The sequence below is a fragment of the Grus americana genome, chromosome 2 (genome assembly GCF_028858705.1).
Source record: "Grus americana isolate bGruAme1 chromosome 2, bGruAme1.mat, whole genome shotgun sequence".
Lineage (NCBI taxonomy): Eukaryota > Metazoa > Chordata > Aves > Gruiformes > Gruidae > Grus > Grus americana.
In genome coordinates, this window is record NC_072853.1 from 168,683,776 (window position 1) to 168,710,317 (window position 26,542).

A 26,542-nucleotide genomic window follows, 5' to 3' on the forward strand; every position below is an offset into this window, starting at 1 on the left:
TCACTCTCCCATGTGCGTCCTCAGGTGGTACTTGAGGGACTGCTTGTAGCGGAAGCACTTGGTGCACTCGGTGCAGGGGTAGGGCCGCTCGCCGGTGTGCGCCCGCTGGTGCTCCAGGAGGTGATGCTTCTGGGTGAAGTTCTTGCCGCACTCGGTGCAGTGGTAGGGCCGCTCGCCCGTGTGGATGCGCTGGTGCTCCAGGAGATGGTGCTTGCGGATGAAACCCTTCCCGCAGACGGCGCAGGCGTGCGGGCGCTCCCGGGTGTGGATGCGGTAATGGTTGGTGAGCTTGGACTTCTCGCTGAAGGTCTTCTCGCACTGGCTGCACTGGTAGGGCCGCTCGCCGGTGTGAGTCCGCTGGTGCCGCAGGAGGTGGGAGGGCCGGGTGAAGTTCTTCCCGCACTGGGGGCAGAGGAAGGCCATCTCGCTCTTGCCGGCGTGGATCCTCTGGTGCATGATGAGGCTGATCTGCAGGCGGAAGCTCCTCCGGCACTCGCCGCAGGTGAAGGGCCGCTCCCCGACGTGGGTGATCTGGTGTTTGCTGAGGCTCGACTTGTGGCTGAAGCTGCTCTCGCACTCGGAGCACTTGTAGGGCTTCCCCGGGGGCGGGGGCCGCGGCTGGGGCTTGAGGCCGTGCTCGGGGCGTCGGGGGACCCCCACGCCGCGGCGCGTGTGGCTGCGCTGGTGCAGCAGGAACTGCTGCTTGTTGCGGAAGCTGAGGTCGCAGTCGTGGCACTCGTAGGGCCCTTCCTTGAGGTGGTTGCGCTGGTGGATCATGAAGTTGATCTTGAGCATGAAGCTCTTCCCGCACTCGGGGCAGATGTAGGGTCTCTCCCTCGTCCGGTTCCGCTGCTGGGCGATCGCTGGCTTCATCTCCCCGGAGTCCCTCTCGCAGGCGGGGGGCTTCCCCACACGGGCGGCCGCCAGGCTCCTGGGCTGCGTTTTGGAGCTGCACTGCGCCTCGCAGCCCACCCCGGCCTCGTGGCTGGGGAACGCCGGCGGCTCGGTCCTGCCTGAGAACATGGCGCACGGCTCCAGGGGGTCGGGGTCGTCCTCCTCCCCCTCCTCCTCCGTCTTGATCACGATCCCGTCCTCTGCAGGGGAAAACCAGAACAGCGTCAGGGTCATCGGCTGGGATGGGGCGGCCTTTTGTGCACCTGGGGGCTGCTACAGAAACATCTGCACGGGCTTCTGCAGCTGTTTGCGCCTGCCTGCCCTGCCAGACTACCTGCACAAGGCGGCTGCGGCCCAGAGCCCTGCGTCCTGGGACGGGGCACGTCCTCTCACGGGGGCGAGGCAAGCCCATGCACCCCCCGACAGGGAGGACAAACCAAGCGCCTCCCAGACAGGCTCCGTTGCAGGGTGTGGCGTGACCCATCTCCCAAAAGGTTTTGCAATTCCACGATGCTGCGAGACGGCGGGGTGGGGGGGGATAAAAGCGCCATCGATTTGCGAGGACTCCGGCAGCTGAGTGCTTCTGGAGCAGCTCCATCTGCTGCCGGTTCGCTGGGCTCCAGCACCGCTCCCCACGCCTGGCACGGCACTGCTCCTCGGAAACACAGCACGGGGCTGCCGGGCTCCAGCTCCGCTGCCCAGACGACGCACCCAGCCTAGGACTGTCCCCTTCCTTCGGCCTCACTGCAGCGGGACACGCGGGCAGCGTGCCCCGAGGAAAGGCCCGCGGTGGATCCCTCGTGCGTCACCCTGCGCTGGACTTTGAGCCAGGCCTATGTACTTTCCTAGGAAGAGCGGCCACGCTTTCCCCAGAAGAGGCAGCCGACACGTGCGGGATGTATGAAAGCTGCCGCCCTCTCCCCTCCGACGGAGGGGTCCGTGGGGAAAACCCACATTCCCACGTCCTCCTTCCCCCCTCCTCGCAGCGAGGAGCTTCCCCTGTGCGGACCCGGGGCTATTGCTGCTGGAGCGCTGGCCGCCAGCACCCGCACCCCGCTCAGAGCGTTGCCGCAGCTCCCGCTCCCCACCAGCCGGGGCCCCGAGCGTCGGCCAAGGCGCTGGCTCTCGGACCAGGATCGGCTCCAGCCCCACTGGTGGTTTGGCTGGTTTCCTTTAGGAAATCGCAAGGAGACCACGGGATCCACGAGATGGAGTTGAGGAGGACCTCAAGAGCCCAACTCAATCTTTCTTGGTTTGTGTCGCACCGTCACAAGGCCACCAGAAGGCAGGGAACCCCCCGTTCCCAACAGCCCATCTCCCCGCTTTCCCACCTCCCCCCAAGGCACGTCTGTAGGACCTGGCCCGTACCTGCCACCCAACTGGCAGACCTCCACAGATGACACGGTGCCATCTTCTCACCTCCCCACTAAATAACCTCACCCTTCCCCCTCCCTCCCGGCAGCTCGCACACCACGCACCTCCAGCCACCCTCCTCCCCGTCCTCCGGTCCTGCCCTGCGGCCCTCACGCCGGTCGGCGTGCAGGACCCCGCACGTTCCTCCAGCAGAGTCTGGTGCGTAAGCGCCCGAGCAGCTTACACCGTTCCGCCACATGACTCGCACCCGGGCAGGAGTCCTCGACCGACGTCCTGCCCTCCACACCGGTGGGATTTTGGCAGCGGGGGCTCGCTGGGGCTCTCTTAAACCGCTGCCTGGGACACGTCTTCCCTTGTTCTCCGTGCGCAACACGGGCTTTTCCCACCCATGGAGGACCAAGCCACTGCTCGCTCCGCTCCGGAGCAGGTCGAGTGCCCTAAGAGACCGCGCTCTGACATCCACCACGTGCGTGCTTACTCCTCCTCCCGGCCTGAGGTCTCACTGCAGCCACTCCTGAGGTCGCTGCAGCCAGAAACTTTCCTTCTGGTGCTGGTTCTGGGGAGATTTAACTCTCCTCCTTCATCCAACCCTTTGCCTGACCCACCACAGCCCCCTGAGGCTCAGCGTCTCACCTGTGCAGCTCCCGTGGTGAACGATGACCCTCTGGATCTCGTTGAAGTCAGCTACGTATTCGGAGGAGTCACCCACGCTGGTTGCCGGGAGGTCCCTCGGAGGAGAGACGGAGCCGTAGGGGCTCTCGCAGGCTGCCTCCTCGTCCGGACTCTGGAAGCTCCCCTCCGACTGCCCCGACATTCCGCGCAGCTCGGGGTTTTCGGGGCTGTCTTCAGGAAGGAGCTCCTCCGTTTTGATCACAACCCTTATACCAGCTGCAGCAAAGAGAGATTCCCGCTCGCTGTCATTCCCGGGAGCCAGGACAAAGAAACTGCTTGCAACAATCCTCGCCGGCTCCGGCTGCTGATCCCGCAGAGGGGTTTCGTTTGCTCGGCCACTTCTGCTTTCCCTTTGGCCCCTGCCCTTCAACCAGCCCTGCCACGCTCCTGCCTCTCGCCTGGGATATTCCGCAGGCACAGGGGACGACCCCTGCCCGGCCCGGGGACTCGGCGCCTGCAGCTCAGCACCCCTCTGCCACCCCGTGTGCCCCGGCCGCACTGCTGGGTCAGCAGCGGATGATTTTTCTCTTCCCGATGATCTCGACTTAACGTCAAGATCCTCGTGACCAAGAGCCCGGGCAGGGGGACAGAGCGACCCCACATCCGCAGCCCGGGGCCAGGGATCAGCAGCAGAGCTGACACCCTCTCTTCCTGGACACCTCCTCATCTCCTTATCAGCCCCCTTATCTCAGAGCAGGAGTTGCTCCGGGACTCTGGTCCCTGGTGTCCTGCCCTTGGAGAAACTCCTCGGCACCCAGGGTCCCCATGTGCAGGATGGGAGCAGGCTTCCCTGCCCGGGGGGGATGCTCCAAGGATAAACCCAGGCGCCATCCACGCAACCAGAGAGGGCGGAGAGGATTTTTCGGGAAGGCTACGGCTCCCTTGGGTGGGTGGGGTTTCCCAATGGGATCCGATTCTCCTTTCCTGCCGGGCACACCGGCTCCCTGAGGACCTGCTCTGGTTGCAGATGTTTCCCTTGCTGATGGCTCCTACCGCCCAAATCTCCAGGCTCCCCTTGCCCTGGCTGATACGTTTATCCGTACCTGGACATCAAATCTCCAATCAGCCAAACTTTTTCCGCTCGTACAGGAGGCTCCTCCAAGACAACCTCCTCACGCACGGCCCTCAGCTTTAGCCTCAGGGCGAGCAGCTCCTCTGAACGCAACCTACGGCTCCCCTTGTGCTAAGCTGTCGTCTCACCTGCGGTGGCATCGGTCATGATCTCACTCTCCTCCAAGTCCTGCTCGTTCCTGACCCGTGATTCTTCTCCTTGCTCGATCTGAGACAAAACACCAGGTTTGGAAATTGCATAGTCTGTTGAGAGACAGAGGGATGGAGGGATTACTGCACAGGGAGTCCTGATAGCGGCTTCTACCTCTCCCCAGCCTCAGGGGGACACGTGAGGACACTCAGGAGCATCCACAAAGGGTCTGCAGGCAGAAACGCCCGGTGCTGCAGGCAGGCCAGGCTCCCTGGACGGACAGAGGAGACTCACGGAGGCAGGAACTGAGGTGCCACGCGCAGAGGAACTACCTTCGAGAAGAAACCCAACCCGTACATTTTTCTGGCAGGGTTTTAGAACTTGTCAGGCAAATTCCTGGTTCTCCTGAAGCCAAACGCTTTTCACCTCTGGCCCCAGCAGAGCCAGAATTTCTCCTGCAGCTTCGGCAGGAAGTGCCCCAACGGAGCGCAGCTAAGACTGCAGCAGACAACTTTTCACGCTGCAAAAGTTTCCTCTAGAGGGGTGCATGGGCTGGTAGCCGCTGCTGGCCCAAAAGATGCAGGGACGCCCTTCCAACAGCCACGGGGAAGGAGCTGGCTGTTCACCGAATAACTCTGGCTGGAAGGAGCCCCAGGAGGTCTCCAGCCCACCTGCCCGCGGGTGGCCCCACGCCGGGAACGAACCCAGACATTGCCGGAGGGATGCCCTCACGCAGACTACAAACGTCCTCCCGGGTTTTTAAGTCTCCCTTTAAAACGGGACATTAGTGTCTCAAGGGGATCTCCGAGGAGGACTCAGCAGAGGCCTGAGCCTGTGGGCAGCCAGGCGCCCCGGCGAACCTGCCTCGCACCAGGGCCAGGACACCCCGTATTTACCCAGGGAGATGAGCGACTCATAGTTCCCCTTCATCACGTTCTTGTACAGCTCCTTCTGCCACTCCTCCAGCTTCTCCCATTCCTTGTTGTTGAAATACACGGACACGTCGTCAAACGTCACCGGCACCTGCAACCACAAGCAGCACGGGTTCAGGCGCCCGCCTCGCTCCCCAGCAGCCCGGCGCGTTATCTCTGGCTGGCGGCGTAAGCAGCTCGCTCCCGCTCAGACACAACCAGGCTTCAGCTACTTCACGGCCATCAACAAGTTGGGGTTTATATTTAAAACAACTCCTGGGTACATCTTTCTACGAGATTAAAGGTCTCGGCCAAACGGCCGGTTCTCAGTGAGGAGCCCAGAACGGGATTTCTCCAAACGACACCAACCTCCTCCTCTCAGTCCCTGCACCGGCGGGGACGACTCTGCAGAGGTGACCGGGCTTGCGCCCGCCTGGAGGGAGCGTAAAGGAGATAAAAATCGGGCGCTAGGGCTGGACCTCATCTCTATTGATGAGCTGACGTAAAAACCCAGATTCAATTACCCCAGAACTCCAGGGAAAACTCTACCCGGGCCTGAAGGGCTCCCAGTTATCGTTAGTTATTGTGTGCAAATTGGCCGGGAGCAGACCGCAGCTTTCAAGCCTGTTTGCCAAATAATAATTTCTAAGGATAAATTCAGGATGCGCGAGCCGGGCTGTGTTTGGCTTCTGCTCCCCAGCTGCATTGATGGGGTGTCAGGGTGTAAACCCCCCTCTTCCAGACCCCCTCCGCTCTCTCCAGCAATGCGGCGATGTTCACTTTGCCACGTCCCACACGGTCCCATCTGCAAACTTTCTTTTAGCAAGAGGGTCATGAAGTGCAAACAGGAACTGAGTATCGTCGGTGGGCTCCTTCTGATGCTCGTCTAGCCTGGGGAGCTCGTCTGCCTCCCCCCGAATCCCAGAGGTTCCCCATTCCCTGCAGCAGCAGCCCCTGCTTCCTCCTTCCCCGGTCCAGGAGACCCCCACCACAGCACCAAGGGGGTAAAACAAAAAAAAAGAACCGACAAATCTGCAGGGTTTCTCTCAAAAGGAGGTAAACCAAAAAAGAGTAAATCGCTCCCAGGGTGCGCAGGGCGGTGAAGCAGAACTGAAACCTCCGGCCTGAGTACGGGAGGACGTTCCCCTTGTGTCCATCTCCCGCCGCACGCGGGTGCCGGCTGGGGGGACGCTGGGAAGCTGCGAGGGGCTCCAGGTCCCGACGGCGAGCGACTCACCTGCACCAGGGCCGTCCCCGCTCACCCACCGCGTCTCCCCCCCACCATCCTGCCCTCCACGAGCCTTTTGGGAGCGTTTCGGGCGCAGACCCGGCTCCCGCACCCCAGGACACCGGGACACCGTTACCTTGGGGACTTCGCCCTTCCTGCCCGGGGGCAGCCGCAGGATCCAGAAGTTCCTGTTCTTCAGGAGGTTCTCCATGTTCTCCAGGCGCCGCTGGAGCAGCCCGTACTCCTGGATGAGGGTGCCCAGCGCCGCGCACTTGCTCTCCAGCTGGTTCCCCAGCTCCGCCGCCGTCTTCTCGCAGTCGATCAGCTTCTTCTCCGCCATCCCCGTCCGACCCTCCAGGTCGAGCAGGCGGGTAGAATGGGAATCCACCTTCCTCTCCACCGCCTGCACGGCTGCCACCACTGTCAGGGACAGCTCGGCCGTCTGCGTCTCCCGCTCCGAGGTGCGCTCGGGGCCGGCCGGCGGCCGGAGGGGCGAGGGGCAGCGCGGCTGCAGCACCGGCTCCGGCGCCTGTGGGCAGAGGGGTGCAGGGGTCACGGCGGGGGGGACACCCCCAGGGTGACGGGGACCCCCGGGGTGGGGGGTGGGCCTGCTGCAGAGCCCGATGCTCCCCAGGGCGGCACGGACGTCCCCACGTCCCGCTACGCTGCTTATGGCGGTGGCCCCGTGCGGGTCCCACGGGACGGGCAGGACCCGTCGCGGGGGGGCGGGGGGGGCCCCACAGCGCGGGGAGGGGAGGTGACACTGAGGGGGTGACACGGGACAGCCGGGCCCGGTTGCCATGGGCACGGCGAGGAGACACCCCGGGGGGCTGGCGGGCGCCGTCAGGGCCAGGGCGCCCCGTCGCCATGGGGACCGGGCGGTGAAACGGGGGGGGGGGGGCGGCCTGTCACCGGGGGCGGCGGGGGGTGCTCCCCGACCCGCAGGGCCCGGCCGTGCGGGCGCGGGGGGTGCGGCGGGACGCGCAGGCCCGGCCCTCGACGGCAGCTCGGGCGCCGCCGGCCGCGGAGGCCCGGCCCGGCCCGGGCGCGCCGCCCCCCCGGGGCTGCCCGCGCCGCCGCCGGCCCTGCCCGGCCCTGCCCGTCCCCCCGGGGGGGCGGCCGCGGCCCCGCTCGCTGACAGCCCCCGTCGGCCTCCCGCCCCGCCGCCCGCCCCGCCGCCTCCCGCCGCGGCCCCGACGGCGCGGCCCGCCCCGACGTGCGGCCCGCGGGCGCCGGGCGAGCGGCGGCGGGCCGGGCCGCGACCCGCGGCGGGCGGGAGGGGCGCGGCGGGCGCCCTTACCTGAGCGGGAGCCCCCTCGGCCATGGCCCTTTGTTCCCTGCCCGGGGCCCCGGGGGCCGCGGCCGGGAGGATCCAGCGCCCGCTCGCTCCTTCACCTCCGCCCGCCGCCGGGCATCGGGCTGGGCCCGGGGCGGCGCGGCGCGGCGGGGCGGCGGCGGGGCGGGGGCGCGGCGGGGCGGCGCGGCGGGGCGGGGCGCGGCCCGGCCCGACCCGACCGGGGAAGGCGCGGGGTGGGTGGTAGGGGCGGGGGGCGCGGCGGCGAGAGACCGAGCGCGGCTCCGGGTCCCGGCTCCGCCGCTCCGCGCTGGGCGCTCCGGCCCCGCCGCTGCCCCGCCGAGCCGGCAGGGGGCGGGCGGGCCGCCGCCGCCGCGCGGGCCGCGCCGGGGGCCGCGCCGGGCGGGGCGGAGCGGGGCGCCCGCCGCCACCGCAGCGCCCCCTGCCGCACCGACGGCATCACCGCGCCGCCGCCGCGCACCGTCGGGGCCCCCCCCCCCGCCGGCACCGCCCGGCCCGGCCCGGCCCCGCCACCGGCCCCGTCACGGGGGGAACCGACGGCGGCGGCCCGGGGGAGGGTGTGTGTGTGTCCCGGGATCGGGCCCGTGGGCTCCCCGCGCGGGGCGGGGCTGCGAGAGGAACCGGGGGCTGAGGGGGACGGGGAGAAATTGGGGGGGGGGGGCGGAGGAAGGGGTGAGCGGGGGGTGAGGGACCGGGGAGGGACTGGGGGGAACTGGGGAGGGACTGGGGAAGGACTGGAGGGAACTGGGGAGGGACTGGGGGAGCTGGGGGAAACTGGAGGGAACTGGGGAGGGACTGGGGGAGCTGGGGGAAACTGGAGGAGCTGGGGAAACTGGGAAGGACTGGGGGGAACTGGCAAGGGACTAGAGAGAACTGGGGAGGAACTGGGGGGGCTAGGGGAACTGGGAAAGACTGGGGGCAACTGGGCAGGTGCTGACAGCAGCTGGAGGGAACTGGGGAGGGGCTGACAGCAACTGGGGCAGCCCCAGGGAGGACTGGGGGGAACTGGGGAGGGGCTGGGGGAGAACTGGGGCTGTTCCTGGGGTAACCGGGCTGACGGGGGGGACCGTGGGGTGAGTGCGGAGGGACTGGGGGGGTCTGGGGGGGAACTGGGTCGGACTGGGTCGGGGCTGAGGAAACTGGCGGGGGGGTGAGGAGTCACTGGGAAGGCTCTGGGGGGTTTGGGGGGGGGGCTGGGGGGAACTGGGGGTAATGCGGGGCGCCGGGGGGTCCCAGGGCACTGGGCTGGCAGTGAGGGGGAAGTGGGAGAGACTGGGCGGGAACTGCGGGGAGACCGGTGCGACACGGGCGGCGGGGAGCCGAGGGGCCCTGACAGGGCGCGGGGGCAGCTCCCCCCGCCCGGCCCGCACCGTCGGGCGCCGCCATGGCCGGGGGCGGGGCTGGCCCGCACCCTCGGGCGCCCCCTGGCGGCCCCCACCCCCCTGCGCCCCCCCCCCCCCCCCCCCCCCCCGCCCGCCCCGCGGCCTCGCGCCCCGCGGGCCTGTGAAATGGCGGCCGGAGGGCGGCGTCGCCATGGAAACCGCGCCCCCCACCCCCCCGCCCAGCACGAGCCCCCCCGCGGTTCCGCGCGGACCGGGGCTGGCGGGGCTCTGGGGGGGCGGCACCGCCCGGCCCTTTGTGTCCTGTGCCGTCCTGTCCTGGCTGTCCTGTGCCGTCCTGTCCCCATCCCATCCCATCCCATCCCCATCCCCATCCCATCCCATCCCATCCACATCCCATCCCCATCCCATCCCCATCCCATCCCATCCCCATCCCATCCCCATCCCATCCCCATCCCACCCCACCCCATCCCATCCCCATCCCATCCCCATCCCATCCCATCCCATCCCCATCCCATCCCATCCCATCCCCATCCCATCCCATCCCCATCCCATCCCCATCCCATCCCATCCCATCCCCATCCCCATCCCATCCCATCCCATCCACATCCCATCCCCATCCCATCCCCATCCCATCCCATCCCCATCCCATCCCCATCCCATCCCCATCCCACCCCACCCCATCCCATCCCCATCCCATCCCCATCCCATCCCATCCCATCCCCATCCCATCCCATCCCATCCCCATCCCCAACCCATCCCATCCCCATCCCCATCCCCATCCCATCCCCATCCCATCCCCATCCCCATCCCCATCCCCATCCCATCCCCATCCCCATCCCCATCCCATCCCATCCCATCCCCATCCCATCCCCATCCCCATCCCCATCCCCATCCCCATCCCATCCCATCCCCATCCCATCCCCATCCCCATCCCATCCCATCCCCATCCCATCCCCATCCCCATCCCATCCCCATCCCATCCCCTCCCCATCCCCATCCCATCCCATCCCCATCCCATCCCCATCCCATCCCCATCCCATCCCCATCCCCATCCCCATCCCATCCCCATCCCCATCCCATCCCCTCCCCATCCCCATCCCATCCCCATCCCATCCCATCCCCATCCCCATCCCATCCCATCCCCATCCCATCCCCATCCCCATCCCATCCCCATCCCCATCCCATCCCATCCCCATCCCATCCCCATCCCCATCCCATCCCATCCCCATCCCCATCCCCATCCCATCCCATCCCATCCCCATCCCATCCCCATCCCATCCCCATCCCCATCCCCATCCCATCCCCTCCCCATCCCCATCCCATCCCCATCCCATCCCCATCCCCATCCCCATCCCCATCCCATCCCCATCCCCATCCCCATCCCATCCCCATCCCCATCCCATCCCATCCCCATCCCATCCCATCCCACCTTGTCCCCCCCGGCCCCCCAGCCCCGGTGCAGCCCCGTGCCTACACACAGCCCCGGCAGGGCCCCGTGCGCAGCAGCAGCCCCATGGCACACGGCCCCGCTCCTGGTCCTGACCTCGGGGACCCCCGGCACGGGGTGACAATGGGGGGAAGCCGGTGAGACCGCACGCAGGGAAGGGCAGGAAACCCTTTGGATTGCGGGAAAAGGGAGGGGACGAGGGGGACCGGGATGAGGCCACTTCCCATCACCGCTGCCATGCCGGAACGGGGGCACGGCTGCAGCACGGCCGCGGTGTCGGCACAAGGAGCACGGGCTGCCCGCTGGCACCCACGCTTGGGGCTCGGGGAGGGACACCACCACCCATCCCCACCCACCCAAGGGAGCAACAGCAGGCAGGGCCCCCCCCCCACCCCAGGCCCCCCCCAGGCTGTCCCAGGGAGCCACAGCTCCCAGCCGTGGGGGACACCCATCGGGAGGGGACACCAGGAGCAGCTCTGGGATAGGGAAGGCCACTGCCCCGGGGCTCGGATGTCCTGTGCTACTGGGGAGACTGGGATGCAGGGGAGCTACCGGGCAGAGAGCGTGCCTGAGCCCGGCTGCTGGAGGGACCCACTCTGGACACGTGGAGACGCGTATATGTATATTTATTGTGTATATTTATTTTCCGCTAGTGGATCTTCATCGCTATCAGTCAGAAGGAGATGAGGATGCGGCCACTGGTGCTGTGTTCCTCTGAGTGCCGAGATCCGTGCTGCCAGCCATGGATGTATGGGTACATATAGAACCCCCGAACCCCAGCCTGGTTTGGGTTGAAGGGACCTCACAGCCCATCAAGTCCCACCCCTACCATGGGCAGGGACACCCTCCACTAGCCCAGCTTGCCCAAAGCCCCATCCAACCTGGCCTTGAACCCTGCCAGGGAGCCAGGGGCAGCTACAGCTTCTCTGGGCACCCTGGGCCAGGGCCTCAGCACCCTCACAGGGAAGGATTTCTGCCTCACATCCCATCTCCATCTCCCCTCCTGCAGCTTCAGGCCATTCCCCTTGGCCTGGCACTCCCTGCCCTTGGCACCAGCCCCTCTCCAGCTTTCCTGGAGCCCCTGCAGGGACTGGAAGGGGCTCTAAGGTCTCCGCGCAGCCTTCTCTTCTCCAGGCTGAACCAGCCCAACTCTCTCAGCCTGAGGTCTCCAGAGCAGAGGTGCTCCAGCCCTCGCAGCATCTCCGTGGCCTCCTCTGGACTCGCCCCAACAGCTCCGTGTCCTTCTTGTGCTGGGGACCCCCGAGCTGGACGCAGCACTGCAGGGGGGTCTCCCCAGAGCGGAGCAGAGGGGCAGAATCCCCTCCCTCGACCTGCTGCTCACGCTGCTGGACACGCAGCCCAGGACACGGGTGGCATACACAGAGCACATGTATGCACCACGGAAGTACACAGGTGTATATTTATGATGTCTCCATGTGCCGGAGCCAGGGCATGGAGCTGCAGCAGCCACCCTGGGCTTGGGCTGCCGGATCCAGGGCGATGCTTTTTCCCCTGCCCCGAGCCGTCCTGTGCGCTCGCCCCTTTTCCCTCCTCCTCTCCCTCTCCACCACCCCCGGCATCTCCGTCTCCGCACCCCCCCTTGCGTGGGGCAGCCCCATCCCAGCTGGCAGCTCCAGAGAGTGGGGTGGGGGGGATTCAGCCAGGGACACTCGCTCCAGCTCTGCAGGCACCCGGCGTGGTTTGGGCCGGCTAAGGAGCCCCAGCACCCTCAGAGCCCAGCCCGGCAGCGAAGCCAGGAACCCGCGGGCTGCGAGTGCCACGTCCCTGCGCAGGCCCTGACCCACCGACAGGCCCCACGGGCTGCCCTGCCCACGTCCCACATCTGGTCCCGAGGCAGAACAACACCATGGGCCTTGTCACAGCTCTGGGGGGGCTCCGGTGGCTGCCCCCAGGGAGGGCAGGCTGCACCGCGGGCAGGGCTGGGAGACGGGACCGTCCCCCCGCACCGGGGGGTTCTGCCTTCACCCAGGGCAGCCGGGCTTCTGCAGGGAAGAGCCTGGGGGGAGCTGCCGGAGGCGCAGCACGATCCCCCCCCCCCCAAGCACCCTGTGTGCTGCACCGCCCCGGCACGGCCGGCAGCTCCTTGCAGCGACAGAGGGGAGCAGGAGCCGGGCGGCTGCCCCGTACCCGCTCCAGGATGGGAATGGGGGAGAAACGGGATGGGAACGGGGGAGAAACGGGAGCTTCCAGCAGCCAGCGCTTGGGACGCATCGGTTGCAGCTGTGGCCACCACCCTGCAGAGCTGCAGACCAGGTCACTGGAGGGGGGCAAGCAGGGGGAGGGTGGAAGAGGGGACACGGGAACAGCCGAGGTCGGGGTGCAGAGCCCCAGGAGCAGCCCAGAGCTGCCAGACCCAGCCTCAGGGCAGGGGGGGCCGTGCCGGTCTCCCCTCCCCAACCACCCCAGGAGCAGGGGAGCCCCCCACCAGGCATGTCCCCAGGGCCAGGCAGTGGCAAGACAACCGGGTAGAAGCCCAAGCGGGCACAGCGCTGGGGGATGGGCTGCTGTGGCAGGGCAGGACCCGACCCTGCTGGGACACTGTGGGACACCGCTGCCCCCCAGCAGCCCCACGGCTCAGCCCCACTAGCCGGCACCGCGTCGTTCCCCGGGACGCGCGAGACAAAACGGGGCGCTGCCCTGCGGGGCCGGGCCTGGCAGGAACAGTTTATTGGCAGCCCTGGTACAAAGAGCTCGGGTATGTGCGAGAGAGGAAGCGGCGATGCAAAGCCAGCGCGGGCCAGCTCGGTGGCTCTGATGGGCAGCGGGCACGAGCGAGCCCAGCCCCGCGTGCCAAAGTCCCTCCAGCCGCACCGGGACCGCACGGGGCCCTGCGGGGCCATGCCACCCTGTCTGGCGAGAGGCGAACCCGCGGCGTCGGCGGCTGGACCCTCAGCAGAGCGCGCCAGGGCCCTTCTCGCCTGCCGCAGTCAGGCCAGTCCGTGACGTCCCAGCTCCGAGGCTCAGGGCAGCGCCGCAGCCGCACAAAACCGGCGCTTCTCCCGGCGCGGGGCTGTCCCAGCTCTACCCTGCAGCAGAGCCTGGCTGCGGCCGGCGACTCCTCAGCCACGGCTGCAGCCCTATTTGCGCGTGGCACATTTATTCTTGCGTAAAACCGAAGTTCGCTTTCAGCCATAGCAGCAGCAGAGAAAAAGCTTAAAAACACGAACCCCGAACGCCAGACACCGACCACGGCAGCCCCAGAGCCGTGCCGAGCAGCCTCCTTTGCCGATCTGGCTCCGCGGATGCTCGGCGTGTATAGTAACAGACTTGAGCAGAGCCCGCTCGGCTTGTGTGGTTCACCAGTTCTGCGAGTTACCTGGAAAACGCTAATAAATAACAGGCGGGTGCCAGGCAAGGGTGCCGCAGACGTCGGCGCAGGAGAGGGACGAGCAAGGACGAAACACAGAGGCCAGCGAGGGGACCGGGGCTGCCATCACTCACCCGACACGGGCTTCAGAATGGAAACACTGTATTGACAGACTTTACAAAAGTTATTACAAAACACGATCACGAACCAGCAGCTGACGATACACAGCGGAAGAGACACCACTTACAGCCACCTCAGGAACAACACCAATTAGCTCCGAGAAGTCAACCAATATTTACACAGACGTCTGAAAAAACTCCGGTCAGTTATCTCATACATTTAAGTGTTTTAGATCAATTGTGAAATATAGTGCCACACGTTTCCTTGTAGTATAATAATAATTAATAATAATATTAATTAATAATAATAATAATAAACTACTACTAGATTAACTAAAAACCAAACAGCTCTTTACAGGGGTTAGGAGAAGTTGCTTTCACTCATCTGACTTACCTGAGTGTGAGACCAAACCCAGTTAAAAAATAATAATAAAATCGCCTTCATTGACAGGAGTTCGTGTGACGGACCAGCGGCTCCGTTCCCTTGGGCCAGAGGGAAACTACAGCCCGACTGGTGCCGGTAACATCCTTCAGAAGAACAGAGACGTGTCCTCCTCGGGTGCGTTACCCGACCGTGCCTCCACACGCCGCCCTTCCCGACTCCTCCTGCTCCAATGTCCTCAGCCCCTTCTCCTGCCCATCCTTTCCTCCTGCACCGACTTTTTCTCACCTTGCTCTTTGCCGCTCTCTCCTCTCCGCTTCTCTGCCTTACGACAAATCCTGCGTCGTGCCCCTAACCACGTCTCGTGCCTCGCCTCTCTTCCCTTCATCCCAGCCCTGGCCTCGCAGCACGGGGCTGCCGTCCGAGGTGCGGCAACGCAACGGGAGCGGGCGGCCAGTTGCCTGGGAATGGCACCTTCCTTCCCTCCCTCCCTCCCTCCCTCGCGCTTCCAGCCTTGTGGTGAAACGAGTGGAAAAAAGAAAGCGAAAGCTTGTCACTCCTGAATATGCACAAAGATAGGTGGGGAAACACCTGCTAAATACGGACCCCAGAGAATCGCTCGGGATTATTCTCTACAGGCAAAATCCAAACCTGCGTAGGGGACAACTAGTACAAGGCCTACGCCGCTATGGAAGTCCCACGGAACCCCGCGGGGTCGAAGAGGTGCCTAGGCCGTCCGATCAGAGTTTTTAAGAGGAATTCCTTTGATGCTTCAACAAAGCGGGCTTTGTAGCATGACCACATGGATTAACTGCGATACAAGTTCACCTCCCATCATGCTGCACGTCCACCTGCTAGACCGTTATCGTAACCGCGAGCCCTTCTGCCCCGGCCTCCCACTGCAGCGCTACTGCTTAGTTTCTTTTTTCACGCAGAAATGGCCGGTTTGAGTTGCCGACTCCAGGTTGTGCTGTGAATCCTCCATGGGCCGGGGATTGCGGGAGTGGATTTTCTGGTGACAATTCAGAGACTCTTTGTAGCGGAAGTGCTTCCCGCAGACAGGGCACTGGTAGGGGGTCTCCCCGGTGTGGACCCGCCAGTGCTTGAGCAGGTGGTCCCGCCGGATGAAGCTCTTCCCGCACTCGGTGCACTGGTACGGCCTCTCCCCGGTGTGGATGCGCTGATGGCGGATGGCTTTGGAGAGGTCTCGGAAGTCCTTCCCGCAGTAGGTGCACGTCAGCGGCCCGTCGCCCTTCCCCGTATGGAGCTTCTGGTGCAAGATAAGGCTCACTTCCAGGCTGAAGCTCTCCTTGCACTGGGAGCAGGTGTACGGTCTCTCCACCATGTTGTTCACCTGGTGCCTGACAAAGCCGTACTTGAACCCAGAGCTCTTCTCCCCATCGGGGCGCTTGGACGGTTTGGAGCGGGAGGGCCCCTGGGCTTTCGTAGGGGTTGGTTTGGATTTCTGCCTGAAGCTTTCTCCGTGCTCCAGGGAAGTGCAGGCTTCCTCGCTGGCGTGCGCTTTCTGGTGGGTGGCGAAGAGCTGCTTGTCCAGGAAGCTCTCCCCACACTCGCAGCAGATGTACGGCCCCTCTACTGCGGTCGTGTCCTCAGGAGCGTCCTTCCTGGCCAAGTCTCTCCCACGGCGAGCGGAGCGCCTCAGCCCGTTGCCCGTTGCAGTTCTCTGCTGCGGGGTCGATCCGCTCCGGCTCTTGCCGCTTGGCTTTACCTCTTCCTCTGGGCTTGAGAAAACCTCTTCCCACTTTCCCGCCAACGAGCTAGGAAGCTCGAGGCTTTTGGGACCTTCCTCATCACACTGCTGTTCATCTGGCAGAGCAGAGACATTCATGTCATTTCTTTCAGATAAGAACTCCCTCATTATTTAGACCGCAATTCTCTTGGGGCAGAGGGGGTCTCTGCTTTGCACACTCAAGACAGTACCTGGCACTACGGGGTTGCACGTCCCGCCCAGGAGCTACCTAAGCCGTGCTGGAATACAAAGCCACAGTATTTTGACTTAGAATCCCAGAATCATTTAGGCTGGAAAAGACCCTTAAGATCACGGGGTCCAACCGTTACCCCAGCACTGCCCAGCCCACCACTAACCCATGTCCCCAAGCACCACATCTACACGGCTCTGAAATCCCTCCAGGGACGGGGACTCCACCACTGCCCTGGGCAGCCTGGCCCAGGGCTTGACAGCCCTTTGGGGGAAGAAAGGTTTCCTGATCTCCAGTCTAAACCTCCCCTGGCACAACTTGAGGCCGTTTCCTCTCGTCCTATCGCTTCTTCCTTGGGAGAAGAGACCGACCCCCACCTGGCTACACCCTCCTTTCAGGGAGTTGTAGAGAGCCATCAGGTCTCCCCTCAGCCTCCTCTTCTCCAGGCTAAACCACCCCAGTTCCCTCAGCCGCTCCTCATCAGACTTGTGCTCCAGACCCTTCACCACTTGGTTGCCCTTCTCTGGACACGCTCCAGCACCTCAATGTCCTTCTTGGAGCGAGGGGCCCAAAACTGAACCCAGCACTCGAGGTGCGGCCTCACCAGTGCCGAGTACAGGGGGACGGTCACTGCCCTGGTCCTGCTGGCCACGCTATTGCTGACACAAGCCAGGATGCTGTTGGCCCCCTTGGCCACCTGGGCACGCTGCTGGCTCACGTTCAGCCGGCTGTCGACCAACACCCCCAGGTCCTTTTCCGCCGGGCAGCTTTCCAGCCACTCTGCCCCACGCCTGTAGTGTTGCCTGGGCTTGGTGTGACCCAAGGGCAGGGCCCGGCACTGAGCCTCGTTGAACCTCACAGAGTTGCCTCGGCCCATGGATCCAGCCTGTCCAGATCCCTCTGCAGAGCCTTCCTGCCCCCCAGCAGATCAACGCTCCCGCCCAACCTGGCATCGTCTGCGAACTGACTGAGGGTGCCCTCGATCCCCTCGTCCAGATCATTGGTAAAGACTTCCTGGGAAAGCTCAGACAGTACAATGATGAGATCTCTATGTATAGCTAGACAAAGGGAAAAAGTGGGTTCCTCAGCAGGAGGTGAAGCAGAACAGGTCTTTATGAACACATGGTTTAAGGTAAAGGCAAAAAAAATGAGAGGAAGGGAATAAAACCTCTTTTCCTTCCAGACTTGTACCGTGCCTGGGCCTGAAGGATCTCCCATGATATAGATGGTAATTCAAAGCAACTGCCAAGGACCCTGGCAAAGGAGGATGAAAAGAGCCCAGAGGATCTGGGGATGTGGAGAAAAGGGTTGAAAAACCACAGGTTGCTGCAGAGTGTGAGAAGGTAAAGCTGTGCCGAGCATTTGCGTGCCCAGAGAAGACTGCTCGGCACTCCCTATCACGGGGCTCGGCCTCCGCTTGTCTCTTTGCCAGGCATCTAAACGTGTGGCTTGAAAACGGGCCGCTTTGTTTGCGTCAGGCTGAAATTCTGGGAAAGCATCAGCCAGAACCATTCAGCTGCTTCTCAGGATGAGACCAGGAGGCCAAAGGCACGTCCTAGCAAGGCATGCTTCCCGAAGTGGCTCGCATGTCCCCATGCTTCAGAGCAGGGAGCTGGAGCGACAGGGCGGTGACAAGGACACGCATTTTGCTGCACCACAAGAAGCCTCACATTTGGTTGACAGAGAAAGCTGAGAAAAATATCACTTTATATATTCGCGGAAAAGACACTTAAGAACTTCGTTGCCAACACCATCAAAGCTTGCCTGTGCTACGCATGCTCCTTCTCGTCTCCACTTCAAGGCTGACCAAACACGCTACCTCGCCGAGCGATGCGACACCGTACAGGTGATGCGCACCCCTTAGCCAGCCCACAGCTGCTTTTACAGCCTGCTGCTCGCATACCACAGCTTCTTCTGCGCGTGTGCTATCCCTCCGCCTCAGCTGCCGGCCAGCTCCCACGCTGACTCTTGATGCGAGGCTGGCAGAGACCACGGCGAGGGCAGGATCTCACCCCGGATAATCCCCAGCAAGCGCCAAAAGCCCGAGCCCGCCTCTATCTCCCCCTCTGCGCAGCACTCGACGAAGCTCTGTGCTTCTAACTCACATGTACTGGGGACCTCCATGCTCTCCTCTTCTTCAGAGCCCTCGTGGCTTTCAGCCAGAGTCTCTTCGTATTTACTCCACGAGCTGTCATCGGGACCAGGAAAGGAAAACTCTGCGCACAGGAGATAGAACAACAGGAGTTTACGCTCACGCCTCCCAGCTGCTGTACAGAGGATTTCGGGAGAGGTGGCGACATCAGGTAAGAGCCGACAGGAAAGCAGAGTCACCCCTGTACCCAAGGACAGAGCTGGCAAAACTCAACAGCAGAGGCAAGCGGAAGAGCGCAGCCACGTTTCTGCTTTCCACCTCCCCACCGAGTCCTAGGAACCTTATGGCTCACCAGTGCTGGGGTCTGTAGGGGTTTCTCCTCCCTCAGAGTCATCCTGATCCTCCACGTTGGGATCCTCTCCTTGCTCGATCCGCGACAGGAGGTCAGGCTTCGAAATGGCAGCATCTGCACGTAAGAAGAGGGTCAGAACATTTCCTTTGCCCTTGCAGGAGGCTCTCCAACCTTCGCCCACCAACCTTCCTTCGCTGCTGGGGATGACGGGTAATGGAAAGAGAGGCTTAAGAAGATGCTCTCACACATCTGCACCGCTCACCTTGTCTGGGCCCTGGGAACATGAGCGGACTGCAGGAGCACACTCTGCTCAGGTGAGGAGCACCTCCCAGCCTGCAGCGTGAGGAGGAGAATAAGAAAATGCATCTGTGCTTACCTCCGGGCTTCCTTTCTTCTCCTCTCTGCTAAGGTCCGCGGATCCATTACAATGGGGACTTCAGCTCAGGGGCAGCGCCAGAGCTGTCAGCCAGCGGCAGCAGGGGAAGTGCCCTCCCCATGCGGTTCCCTCCAGCCCAGGATTGCCGCAGCCAGGACCGCTCCATCCTACTCGTCCGAGTCACAGGCTGCTTGCAGATTTTGGTGGGGGAAAGGGGACAATCACAATCTCTCCTACGACGGAGAGCGGAAAACTTCATTTCCAAACAAGTGTGAGCTCTGGGTATTCATTTCCACCGCTGCTCTGGTGGATCCGTTTGCCTTATGCGAGGGCCAAACCCCTAAACCTCATTACTCAAAGGAAACCTTCAGATGAAGCACAGATACATTTTTCTAAGCTCCAGGCTCAGATCCACAGATCCCCTTCAGCGGGACTGTTATGTTCCAGCACCTCTAAAGCAGGACACAGGATTGGGTTTTAAACCAGGAGAATGGGGGGCAGTATTATCCTTCACCTTTTTCCCTTGCACACAGGGACTGCAGAAGACCTCTGTTCAAAAAAAATAAAGGAAGAAAAGGAAAAAAAAAAAGGATGAAAGGCCTAGATCGCCCAGAGTTGTACGGCAGGGTGGCGGGTGAGCCTGCACACCGGCGGCCTGAGCACAGGGAGGAGATACTTGTTTACCAGGGGCTGTGTCTGCGCTCCCACCCACTGCACGCGGACGTCCAGCCAAGGCAAGGTCATTTCTCAGAACACACGTAGGTGCTCGGAAAGGCAACGCGCTGCCCAGAGGGAATTCCCTCAGCTGGGACTGGAAGGAGCGAGCAAAGCACGTTCGTTTAGCTGCGAACGCACCGCCCTGAGCCGCTGGAGGGGAAAGCGGAAGGCAGAGCTTGCCTTCGCCTGCTGCTTCTCCCCAGGCTCTAACCCTGGCAATACAGGAGCAGACACCGCAACAGCTCGCGCAAGAAACGTTCCCTGGGATGAGGCTGGGGTCAGAGCGAGCACCAAGGCAGCAGGCAGCTGAGAAACTCGCTCTCCTCCCTTAGGAAGGGCTCTGCAGCTGAAGGACAGCAAGGGCTGGAAGGAAGCTCTGAGGCAGGGCACCCCCCTGCTACCGGTAACTGCCCTAAGCAGCGAGCGGGCTGATGCACCCAGCGCAGTGGATCTGTGGACCTTTGCATGACAAAGAAACTCCCCCCTTCCTCATCTTTACTCAGCCTGAGGGTCCTCTCGCTTCCCCTCCTCCTCACGACCCAGGTGCTCGCTTGGCTCCTACCAGCCGCAGAGACCGTCAGGGGGACGGGGTCACTGCAGCGGTGCTCGTGATGTCCATCCACCGTCAAAATGAACCGGGGAGGACTGAACTAACGGCCAGGGCTGCTGGTGAAAGCCGGCATCACGCGTTCCCAGACCAGCACACCCTCCACCCTCCCCGGTCCTGCCGGGCACAGCGGTGATTCCATCCGCCAGGCCCCGGGAAAACCTGCTGCATGGGGCGGCTCAGGGCAAACCCCAGCTTGTCTTTACCCATCGAGATGACGGCCTCGTAGTTGCCTTTCATGATATGCCTGTAAAGCTCCTTCTGCCACTCGTTCAAGCTCTTCCACTCCTCCTCAGAGAAGTTAAACGAAGCATCATTGAAGGCCACGGGGACCTGCAATTAGAAGCATTGTACGCTCGGTTGTTTTGCCTCTCGAAGAAAACACCCGGCAACGTTTTCTCATTCAAACTCCTCAAGCACCGCACAGGACAGTTCTGCACAGCAACACCCGCTCCTTCCCCTGTGCCTGGCTCAGACAGCTTCACCCCTGCTCGCAAGGGACACGATGGGGTTTTCCCTCATCACCTGCCCGCACCTCGCCCCCACTCAGCTTCCTCACACTGCGGGTGCCGTCTCACGCACAGCGCCCAACACAGACTCTTTTCCCACTTCATTTTTAAACGCGGTTTCTGCTGCGATTGCCTCTGATGAGGAACCGGGGACGCGTTACCAAACCCGCCAGGCACACGGGGCTGAGCCACGCGATTCTGCACGACTGAAACACGGCTCCAGCCACGCTCAGGAGTCTGCGACCCCGCGCAGAGCAGCCGACGCGCTTTGGCAAGGAACGAATAGAACGAGCGGTGCGTAACTAACGCAAAGGGACCCGAGTGCTGGTGCTTCTCGCCGAGCAGTAAAGGAAAGACAGCGCTGCAGGGAAACAGCGTCCCGCTCAGCACCGCGGCTGCCCTGAAATGGGGCTGCGAGCGCAGGGTATGCGCAGAACAACCCGCTTTCAAGGACAGAGGACCGTTACCTTGGGGACCTCCCCCTTCGCCCCCGGGGGCAGCCGCAGGATCCAGAAGTTCCTGTTCTTCAGCAGGTTCTCCATGTTCTCCAGCCTCTTCTGCAGCTGCCCGTACTCCTGGATGAGGGTGCCCAGCGCGGTCCACTTGCTCTCCAGCTGGTTCCCAAACTCCACCGCCGTCTTCTCGCAGCCGATCAGCTTCGTTTCCGCCATCCTCATCCTCCCCTCCAGGTTCATCAGCTGGGCGGCCTGGGCGTCCACCTTCCTGTCCACGGCCTGGATCTCGGTGACCAGCGTCAGGGAGATCTCGGCGGCCGGCAGCTCGGCCTCCCCGGCGGGGCCCTGCTCGGGGGCGGGCAGGGGCTGCTCCAGGGCCAGCTCCTGGGACTCCATGTCCCACTCCAGGTCCTGCGGGGGGGGGGGGGCACACGCGGCTCCGTGGGCTTCGCCGTCCCGGCGGCCACGGGACGAACGGGGCTCCGCGGGGGGAACGGGACGGGCCCGACCACCGCCGGGGGACGGGAGACGGGGCCGGGCCGGGGCAGGGGGCGGTGGGGGGCGGAGGTGGCGGCGGCAGCGCTTACCTGAGCGGGGGCCCAGTCGGCCATGGCCCTGCGGGGCGCGGCGGGCGGCGGCGGCGGCGGGAGCGGCAGCGGAGCGGGCAGCGGCGCGGGCCCGGCGCCTCCTCAGCAGCGGCGGGGCAGAGCGGCCATGCCGAGAGCGCGGCGCACGCTGGGAGCGGCGGCGGGCGGCGCCGCAGCGACACCTAGCGGCGGGCGGACCGCCCAGCATCGGGAAAAGCGGCGGAGCGGGAGGGGAGGGGGACAGGGACAACCGCTGCCGCGGCCCCGGCCCCGCCGTTGATTGGGCGACGGCTCGGCCAATCCGCGAGGCGCCCGCTGGCGGCGGCCCAATAGCTGGGTAGAGCGGAGAGGGGAGGGGCGGGGCGTCGCGCGCGCGGGCGTGCCGGTACGCGCGCTCCCGCCGCCGGCAGCGGGGCCGCGCGGGGCGGGGACGGGGACGGGGACGGGGACGGCGGGGCCGGGGCTGCACCGGGCCCGGCCTGACCCGACCGAGCGGGAGCGGCCGGGGCCCGGCCCAGGTACGGCATCGGCATCGGCACCGGCACCGGCGCGTCACCGCGGCCCCACCGGAGCTCGACGGCCCCGGCCGCTCCCCACAGGCGGCCCTGCGGCCGATGCCCCGTCCCCCTGCCCGCGACGCGGGGTCGCTGCCGGCCCGGCGCAACATTCAGCCACCGCCGTCCCTTCCCGCAGGTGAGGCCTCGCCGGAAGCGGCACCGGGAGCAGCCGCCGCGTCCCCCCGAGGACCGGGACGGTGCCGGTGCCATGAAGGAGGACTGCGAGCGCCCCGTCGCCCTGGGTGAGGCACGGGGGGTCCTGCCCGGCGCCAGCCCTGGTCACGGCCTGGCACTGGCCCGGTGGGTGGCGGGAGCAGGCGGCCACGGGGCAGCTCCGGGGTCACCGCGGGACTGTGGGTGTCCCCGTCCCCACGGGAGAGCCGTAGCGGGGAACGCCAGCCCAGGCCCATCGCGACCGGCTGCTGTGGTGCTGCACGGTGGCATCCCCGGCAGCATCACCGGTGGCATCACCGGCGGCATCACCGGCCATCCCTGCTCTTGTCTCCGTGACAGGTTACGCCGTCACCAAGCCGGACATCCTGGCCGAGGTGGAGCGAGGGGAGGAGGCGGCGGCAGCGGGGCGCTACGGGGAGCACCGGAGCCCCCAGCCGCGTGCGGCGCCCGCCGGCCCCTCCCAGGGTGAGCGGGACACCGGGGGCCGGGTGGGAGCGGGGCTCGGGTGGCGGGCCGAATCCTGCCGAACCGGAGGGGTTTGGTCCCGCGGGATTCCCGGCGAGGGGGCCGCTCCCCAACGCGCTCCTGTCTCCGCAGGGCACTGGCTGGGCAAGGAGGTGAAGAGCGAGGAGGGGGCGTCCCCGCCGCCGGGCTCCCCCCTGTCCCACCGTGCCGGCCCCGGCGACTTCCCCGCCCCACTGCGGGAACGGGGCTGCAGCTACTGCGGCGTCCCCGAGCCGGAGCCGAATCCCGGTGCCGGTAACGGGGGATTCGTCCCCCCGCCGCACGCCTTTGAGAGCCGCCGTTGCCGACCGGGGGAGCCGCCGCTCGAGTGCGCCGAGTGCGGCCGAGGCTTCGGGCAGAAGCCGGACCTGGTGCGGCACCGGCTGGCACACGGCGGGGAGCGTGTCTACGCCTGCGGCCGCTGCGGGAGAGGCTTCGCCGAGCCAGCGAGGCTGGGGGCCGCCGTCAGCCCCTGCCGCCCTGCCCACTGCGCCGGCCGCTCCCCGGGGATGGGAGAGGGGGGGACGGCAGCACCGCGGAAGGAGCGGAAGGAGCTGTCGCTGACAGAGAAGGTGCGGGTGCTGGAGATGCTGGAGGGCCCCAAGGTGTCGCAGAGCGAGCTGGCCAAGCGCTTCGGGGTGTCGCAGCCTCAGATCTGCCGCATCATCAAGAACAAGGAGCGGATCCTGAATGAGTGGCACCGCAACGGCGACCCCGAGCGCAAACGCAAGCGGGAAGGGAAGGACGCAGCGCTCGAGGCCGCCCTGCTGCGCTGGGTGGAGGGCGCCCGTGCCACCGACCTGCCCGTCAGCGGCCCGCTCCTCCAGCTCAAGGCCAAACACCTCGCCGAGGCGCTGGGCCGGCCCGACCCCGAGCCCAGCGGCGGCTGGCTGGCTCGTTTCGGGGCGCGCCACAACCTCACCTTCAAGAAACCGCTGGCGGAGAAAGGGGACGCGGAACAGCCCACGGCCGAGCACTGGGCCGGTGTGGTGCTGCCCGGCCTCCTCCGCAGCTACGTGCCCTCCGAGATCTACGTCTGCGGGGAGACGGGGGTCCTCTTCCCAGCCGCCTCCCCCGGCAATGGCGAGAGCGCCGGCGACCGGCTGACGCTCCTGCTCTGCGCCAACGCCGACGGCTCGGAGAAAGTCCCGCTGCGGGCGGTGGGGGAGAGCCCCCGGCCCCGCTGCCTGCGTGGCGTCAACCTGGCGCAGATGCCTTGGAGCTACCGCGGCGGCAGCCCGGCCGGCGTGACGGCCCCCCTCTTTGCCGAGTGGCTGCGGGAGTTCAACGAAGGGATGCGGCAGCAGGGGAAGAGCATCGTCCTCCTCCTCGCCAAGCACGAGGCGCACCCCTACCTCCAGCTCTCCAACGTCAGGATGGTCTTCGTCCCGCCGGCCACCGCCCTGGCCCAGCCCCTGGACCGCGGCATCGCCAGCGACCTCAAGGGCCACTACCGGCGCCGGTTGCTGCGGCGGTTGCCGGCGGAGCACGGCACGGGGCAGCCGACCCTCCTGGATGCCCTGCACATGCTGGCGCAAGCCTGGGGTGACGTGCGCCCGGGGCTCATCGCTAGCTGCTTCCGTGCCGCCGGCTTCAGCCCCGACGCCGGCGCCGAGGCCCCGACCCTCGCCCTGGCGCCCGGCCAGGAGCAGCCGGAGCACCGCACGCCGACGGACGAGGAGCTGGAGCGCGACGGGGAGCCGGCGGAGGCAGACGGGGACGAGGGGACGGTGGAGGGCGAGGACGTGCAGCCCTGCCCCTCGGAGCGGGAGGTCTGGGGGAGCCTGGCCACGCTGCGGCGGTACCTGGAGTGCCGGGCCACCTCGCCGGACCTCTTCCAGGCCTTCTACGAGCTGGAGGATGTGGTGCACGTGGTGTCAGCCGGCGCCAGGCAAGCCCTCATCAGCGACACCCCTCCCAAGCAGTGAGCGGAGTGGCCAGTACGTGCCCAAACCCGCTCGTGCCCGGGCTGGGGACCGGTGGTCATCGGGGCCGTCACCGGACTGGCCCAGCCACCGTCCCCTGCGGCGCTGCCAGCTGAGTTGTGCCGTGGGATTGCTGTGGGTCCGCGTGGCTCGGGGGCAAAGGGGTGCCCGGCGGGGAGCGCCGTGCGGGGGGGCTGCAGAGCCCCTACGCTCTGGGTGTCATCCATCGGGGCAGCGCCGGGGGCACGGACCTGCTGCCGAAACCTTCTCCCGGGGGGTGGCTTCTGCAGCCGGCGGGAGCTGGCGTGGAGCTGCCCCCAGGGGGGAAATTGCCCTGAGTGGGGTTATTGTGTTTGCTGGGGGTGGGGGAAGTGGGGTGTGCTGGCGTGTCCCCGTGCCGGGGGCAGTGGCTCCTTCCCGTGAGCGTTTGGGGGCACCGGGTGCCACCGGCTGCTGTCACCACGTGGCGCCTGGAGGTTTGCAGCAGGCATTAAAAAGGCAGAATTCAGCAAAGCGCAGCGCGCGTGGCGGTTGTAATGTTTTAACGTCACATCCAGCCCCGCCGTGGGCCGGGTAGAGCCCCCGTGCTCCCCCAGGGCTGCCGGGAGCAGCGGGGCCACCCCAAACCTCTCGTTCCCCTCCCTCACCCTGCCTTGGGGACACAGACCCCCCGGCCCCGTGACAGCACAGCCTCTCCTGGGCCCTCGCAGCACCCCAACCCGCGTCGTCCCCACCCGGGTGCCAGGGCCACGGGCGGCACCCACGGAGCAGCACCCACGGGCGGCGGGGCCCTGGCTGACGACCCTGTCGTGGCTGTTAATTAGGAACCCGGGGCTGGACGCCGGCGGTGCCGGGCTGTGCCAGCCTCCGTGTCCCACGCGGTGCGGATGGCACCCATGTGCACCCTGGGGGTCCCCTACACCCCCACCCCCCCGTGTACACTGGACTGCATGCCCTAACAGGCACCCACCGTGCACCCTGTCCCTGGCACGCCGGCCGCCGCTGCACCAGGGTCCCCGAGGCGGGACGGGGCGCAGGGACGACCCCCCACGTGTGCATGGAGAACCAGGCGCAGCTGGAGGCCACCAGGCTGGGCTGTAGCCCGCGGCGGGGACAGACGTGTCCCCACGGCGCCGTGGCACCCGGGGGTGCTCTGCACCCAGCCCTCACAGCCACCCCTGCGGAGGGGACCCCGGCCAGGACCCAGGGGAAGGGTGAGCAGAGGTGCCCGGGGGGGAGGTGCCCTTTGGGGCACACGAGAGGTGCTCGTTGGGGTGTCCAGGGTGGGGGGCCCATCGGGGCGCCCGCGGCAGGGTGCCCATTGGGACGCAGCGAGCGGTGCATGTGAGGGGGACCCAGGTGATGGTTGGGGTGAGAGGGGCAGGGGGTGCGAGGGGCACCCATTGCACGGGACAGGGTGCACCCAGGGACCTGCTGGGGTGCTAAGTTTTGCCTGTGGGGGTGCACAGGGTGCAGTGCATGGGGTGCCCGGCGGGGTGCAAGGGGCACCCCCGGGGGTGCGTGAGGCGCTGA

The 26,542-nt window shown here is 65.7% G+C and overlaps 2 protein-coding genes across 3 annotated transcripts; one reads left to right on the top strand and one right to left on the bottom strand.

The window, feature by feature from the left end:
• LOC129202412 (uncharacterized) lies at positions 1-21,991 on the bottom strand. Its single transcript, XM_054815070.1, has 13 exons — positions 21,850-21,991; positions 21,275-21,673; positions 20,505-20,631; positions 18,599-18,712; positions 18,260-18,370; positions 15,126-16,041; positions 12,534-12,663; positions 7,581-7,961; positions 6,417-6,809; positions 5,038-5,164; positions 4,141-4,254; positions 2,902-3,156; positions 1-1,094 (listed from the first exon to the last, which is right to left on the bottom strand). The coding sequence occupies exons 1-13, from the start codon at positions 21,871-21,873 to the stop codon at positions 1-3; spliced, it is 4,185 nt and encodes a 1,394-aa protein (XP_054671045.1). The 5' UTR covers positions 21,874-21,991.
• A 253-nt stretch (positions 21,992-22,244) lies between these two features.
• LOC129203617 (tigger transposable element-derived protein 3-like) lies at positions 22,245-25,517 on the top strand. 2 transcript variants are annotated; one of them, XM_054818380.1, is made up of 4 exons: positions 22,245-22,367; positions 22,543-22,648; positions 22,920-23,045; positions 23,178-25,517. In XM_054818380.1, the coding sequence occupies exons 2-4, from the start codon at positions 22,615-22,617 to the stop codon at positions 25,010-25,012; spliced, it is 1,995 nt and encodes a 664-aa protein (XP_054674355.1). In that variant the 5' UTR covers positions 22,245-22,367; positions 22,543-22,614; the 3' UTR covers positions 25,013-25,517. The 2 variants fall into 2 exon arrangements, with proteins under 2 accessions (XP_054674355.1, XP_054674353.1); XM_054818378.1 differs by lacking the exon at positions 22,543-22,648 and having other exon boundaries at positions 22,251-22,542.
• Positions 25,518-26,542: the final 1,025 nt, after the last annotated feature.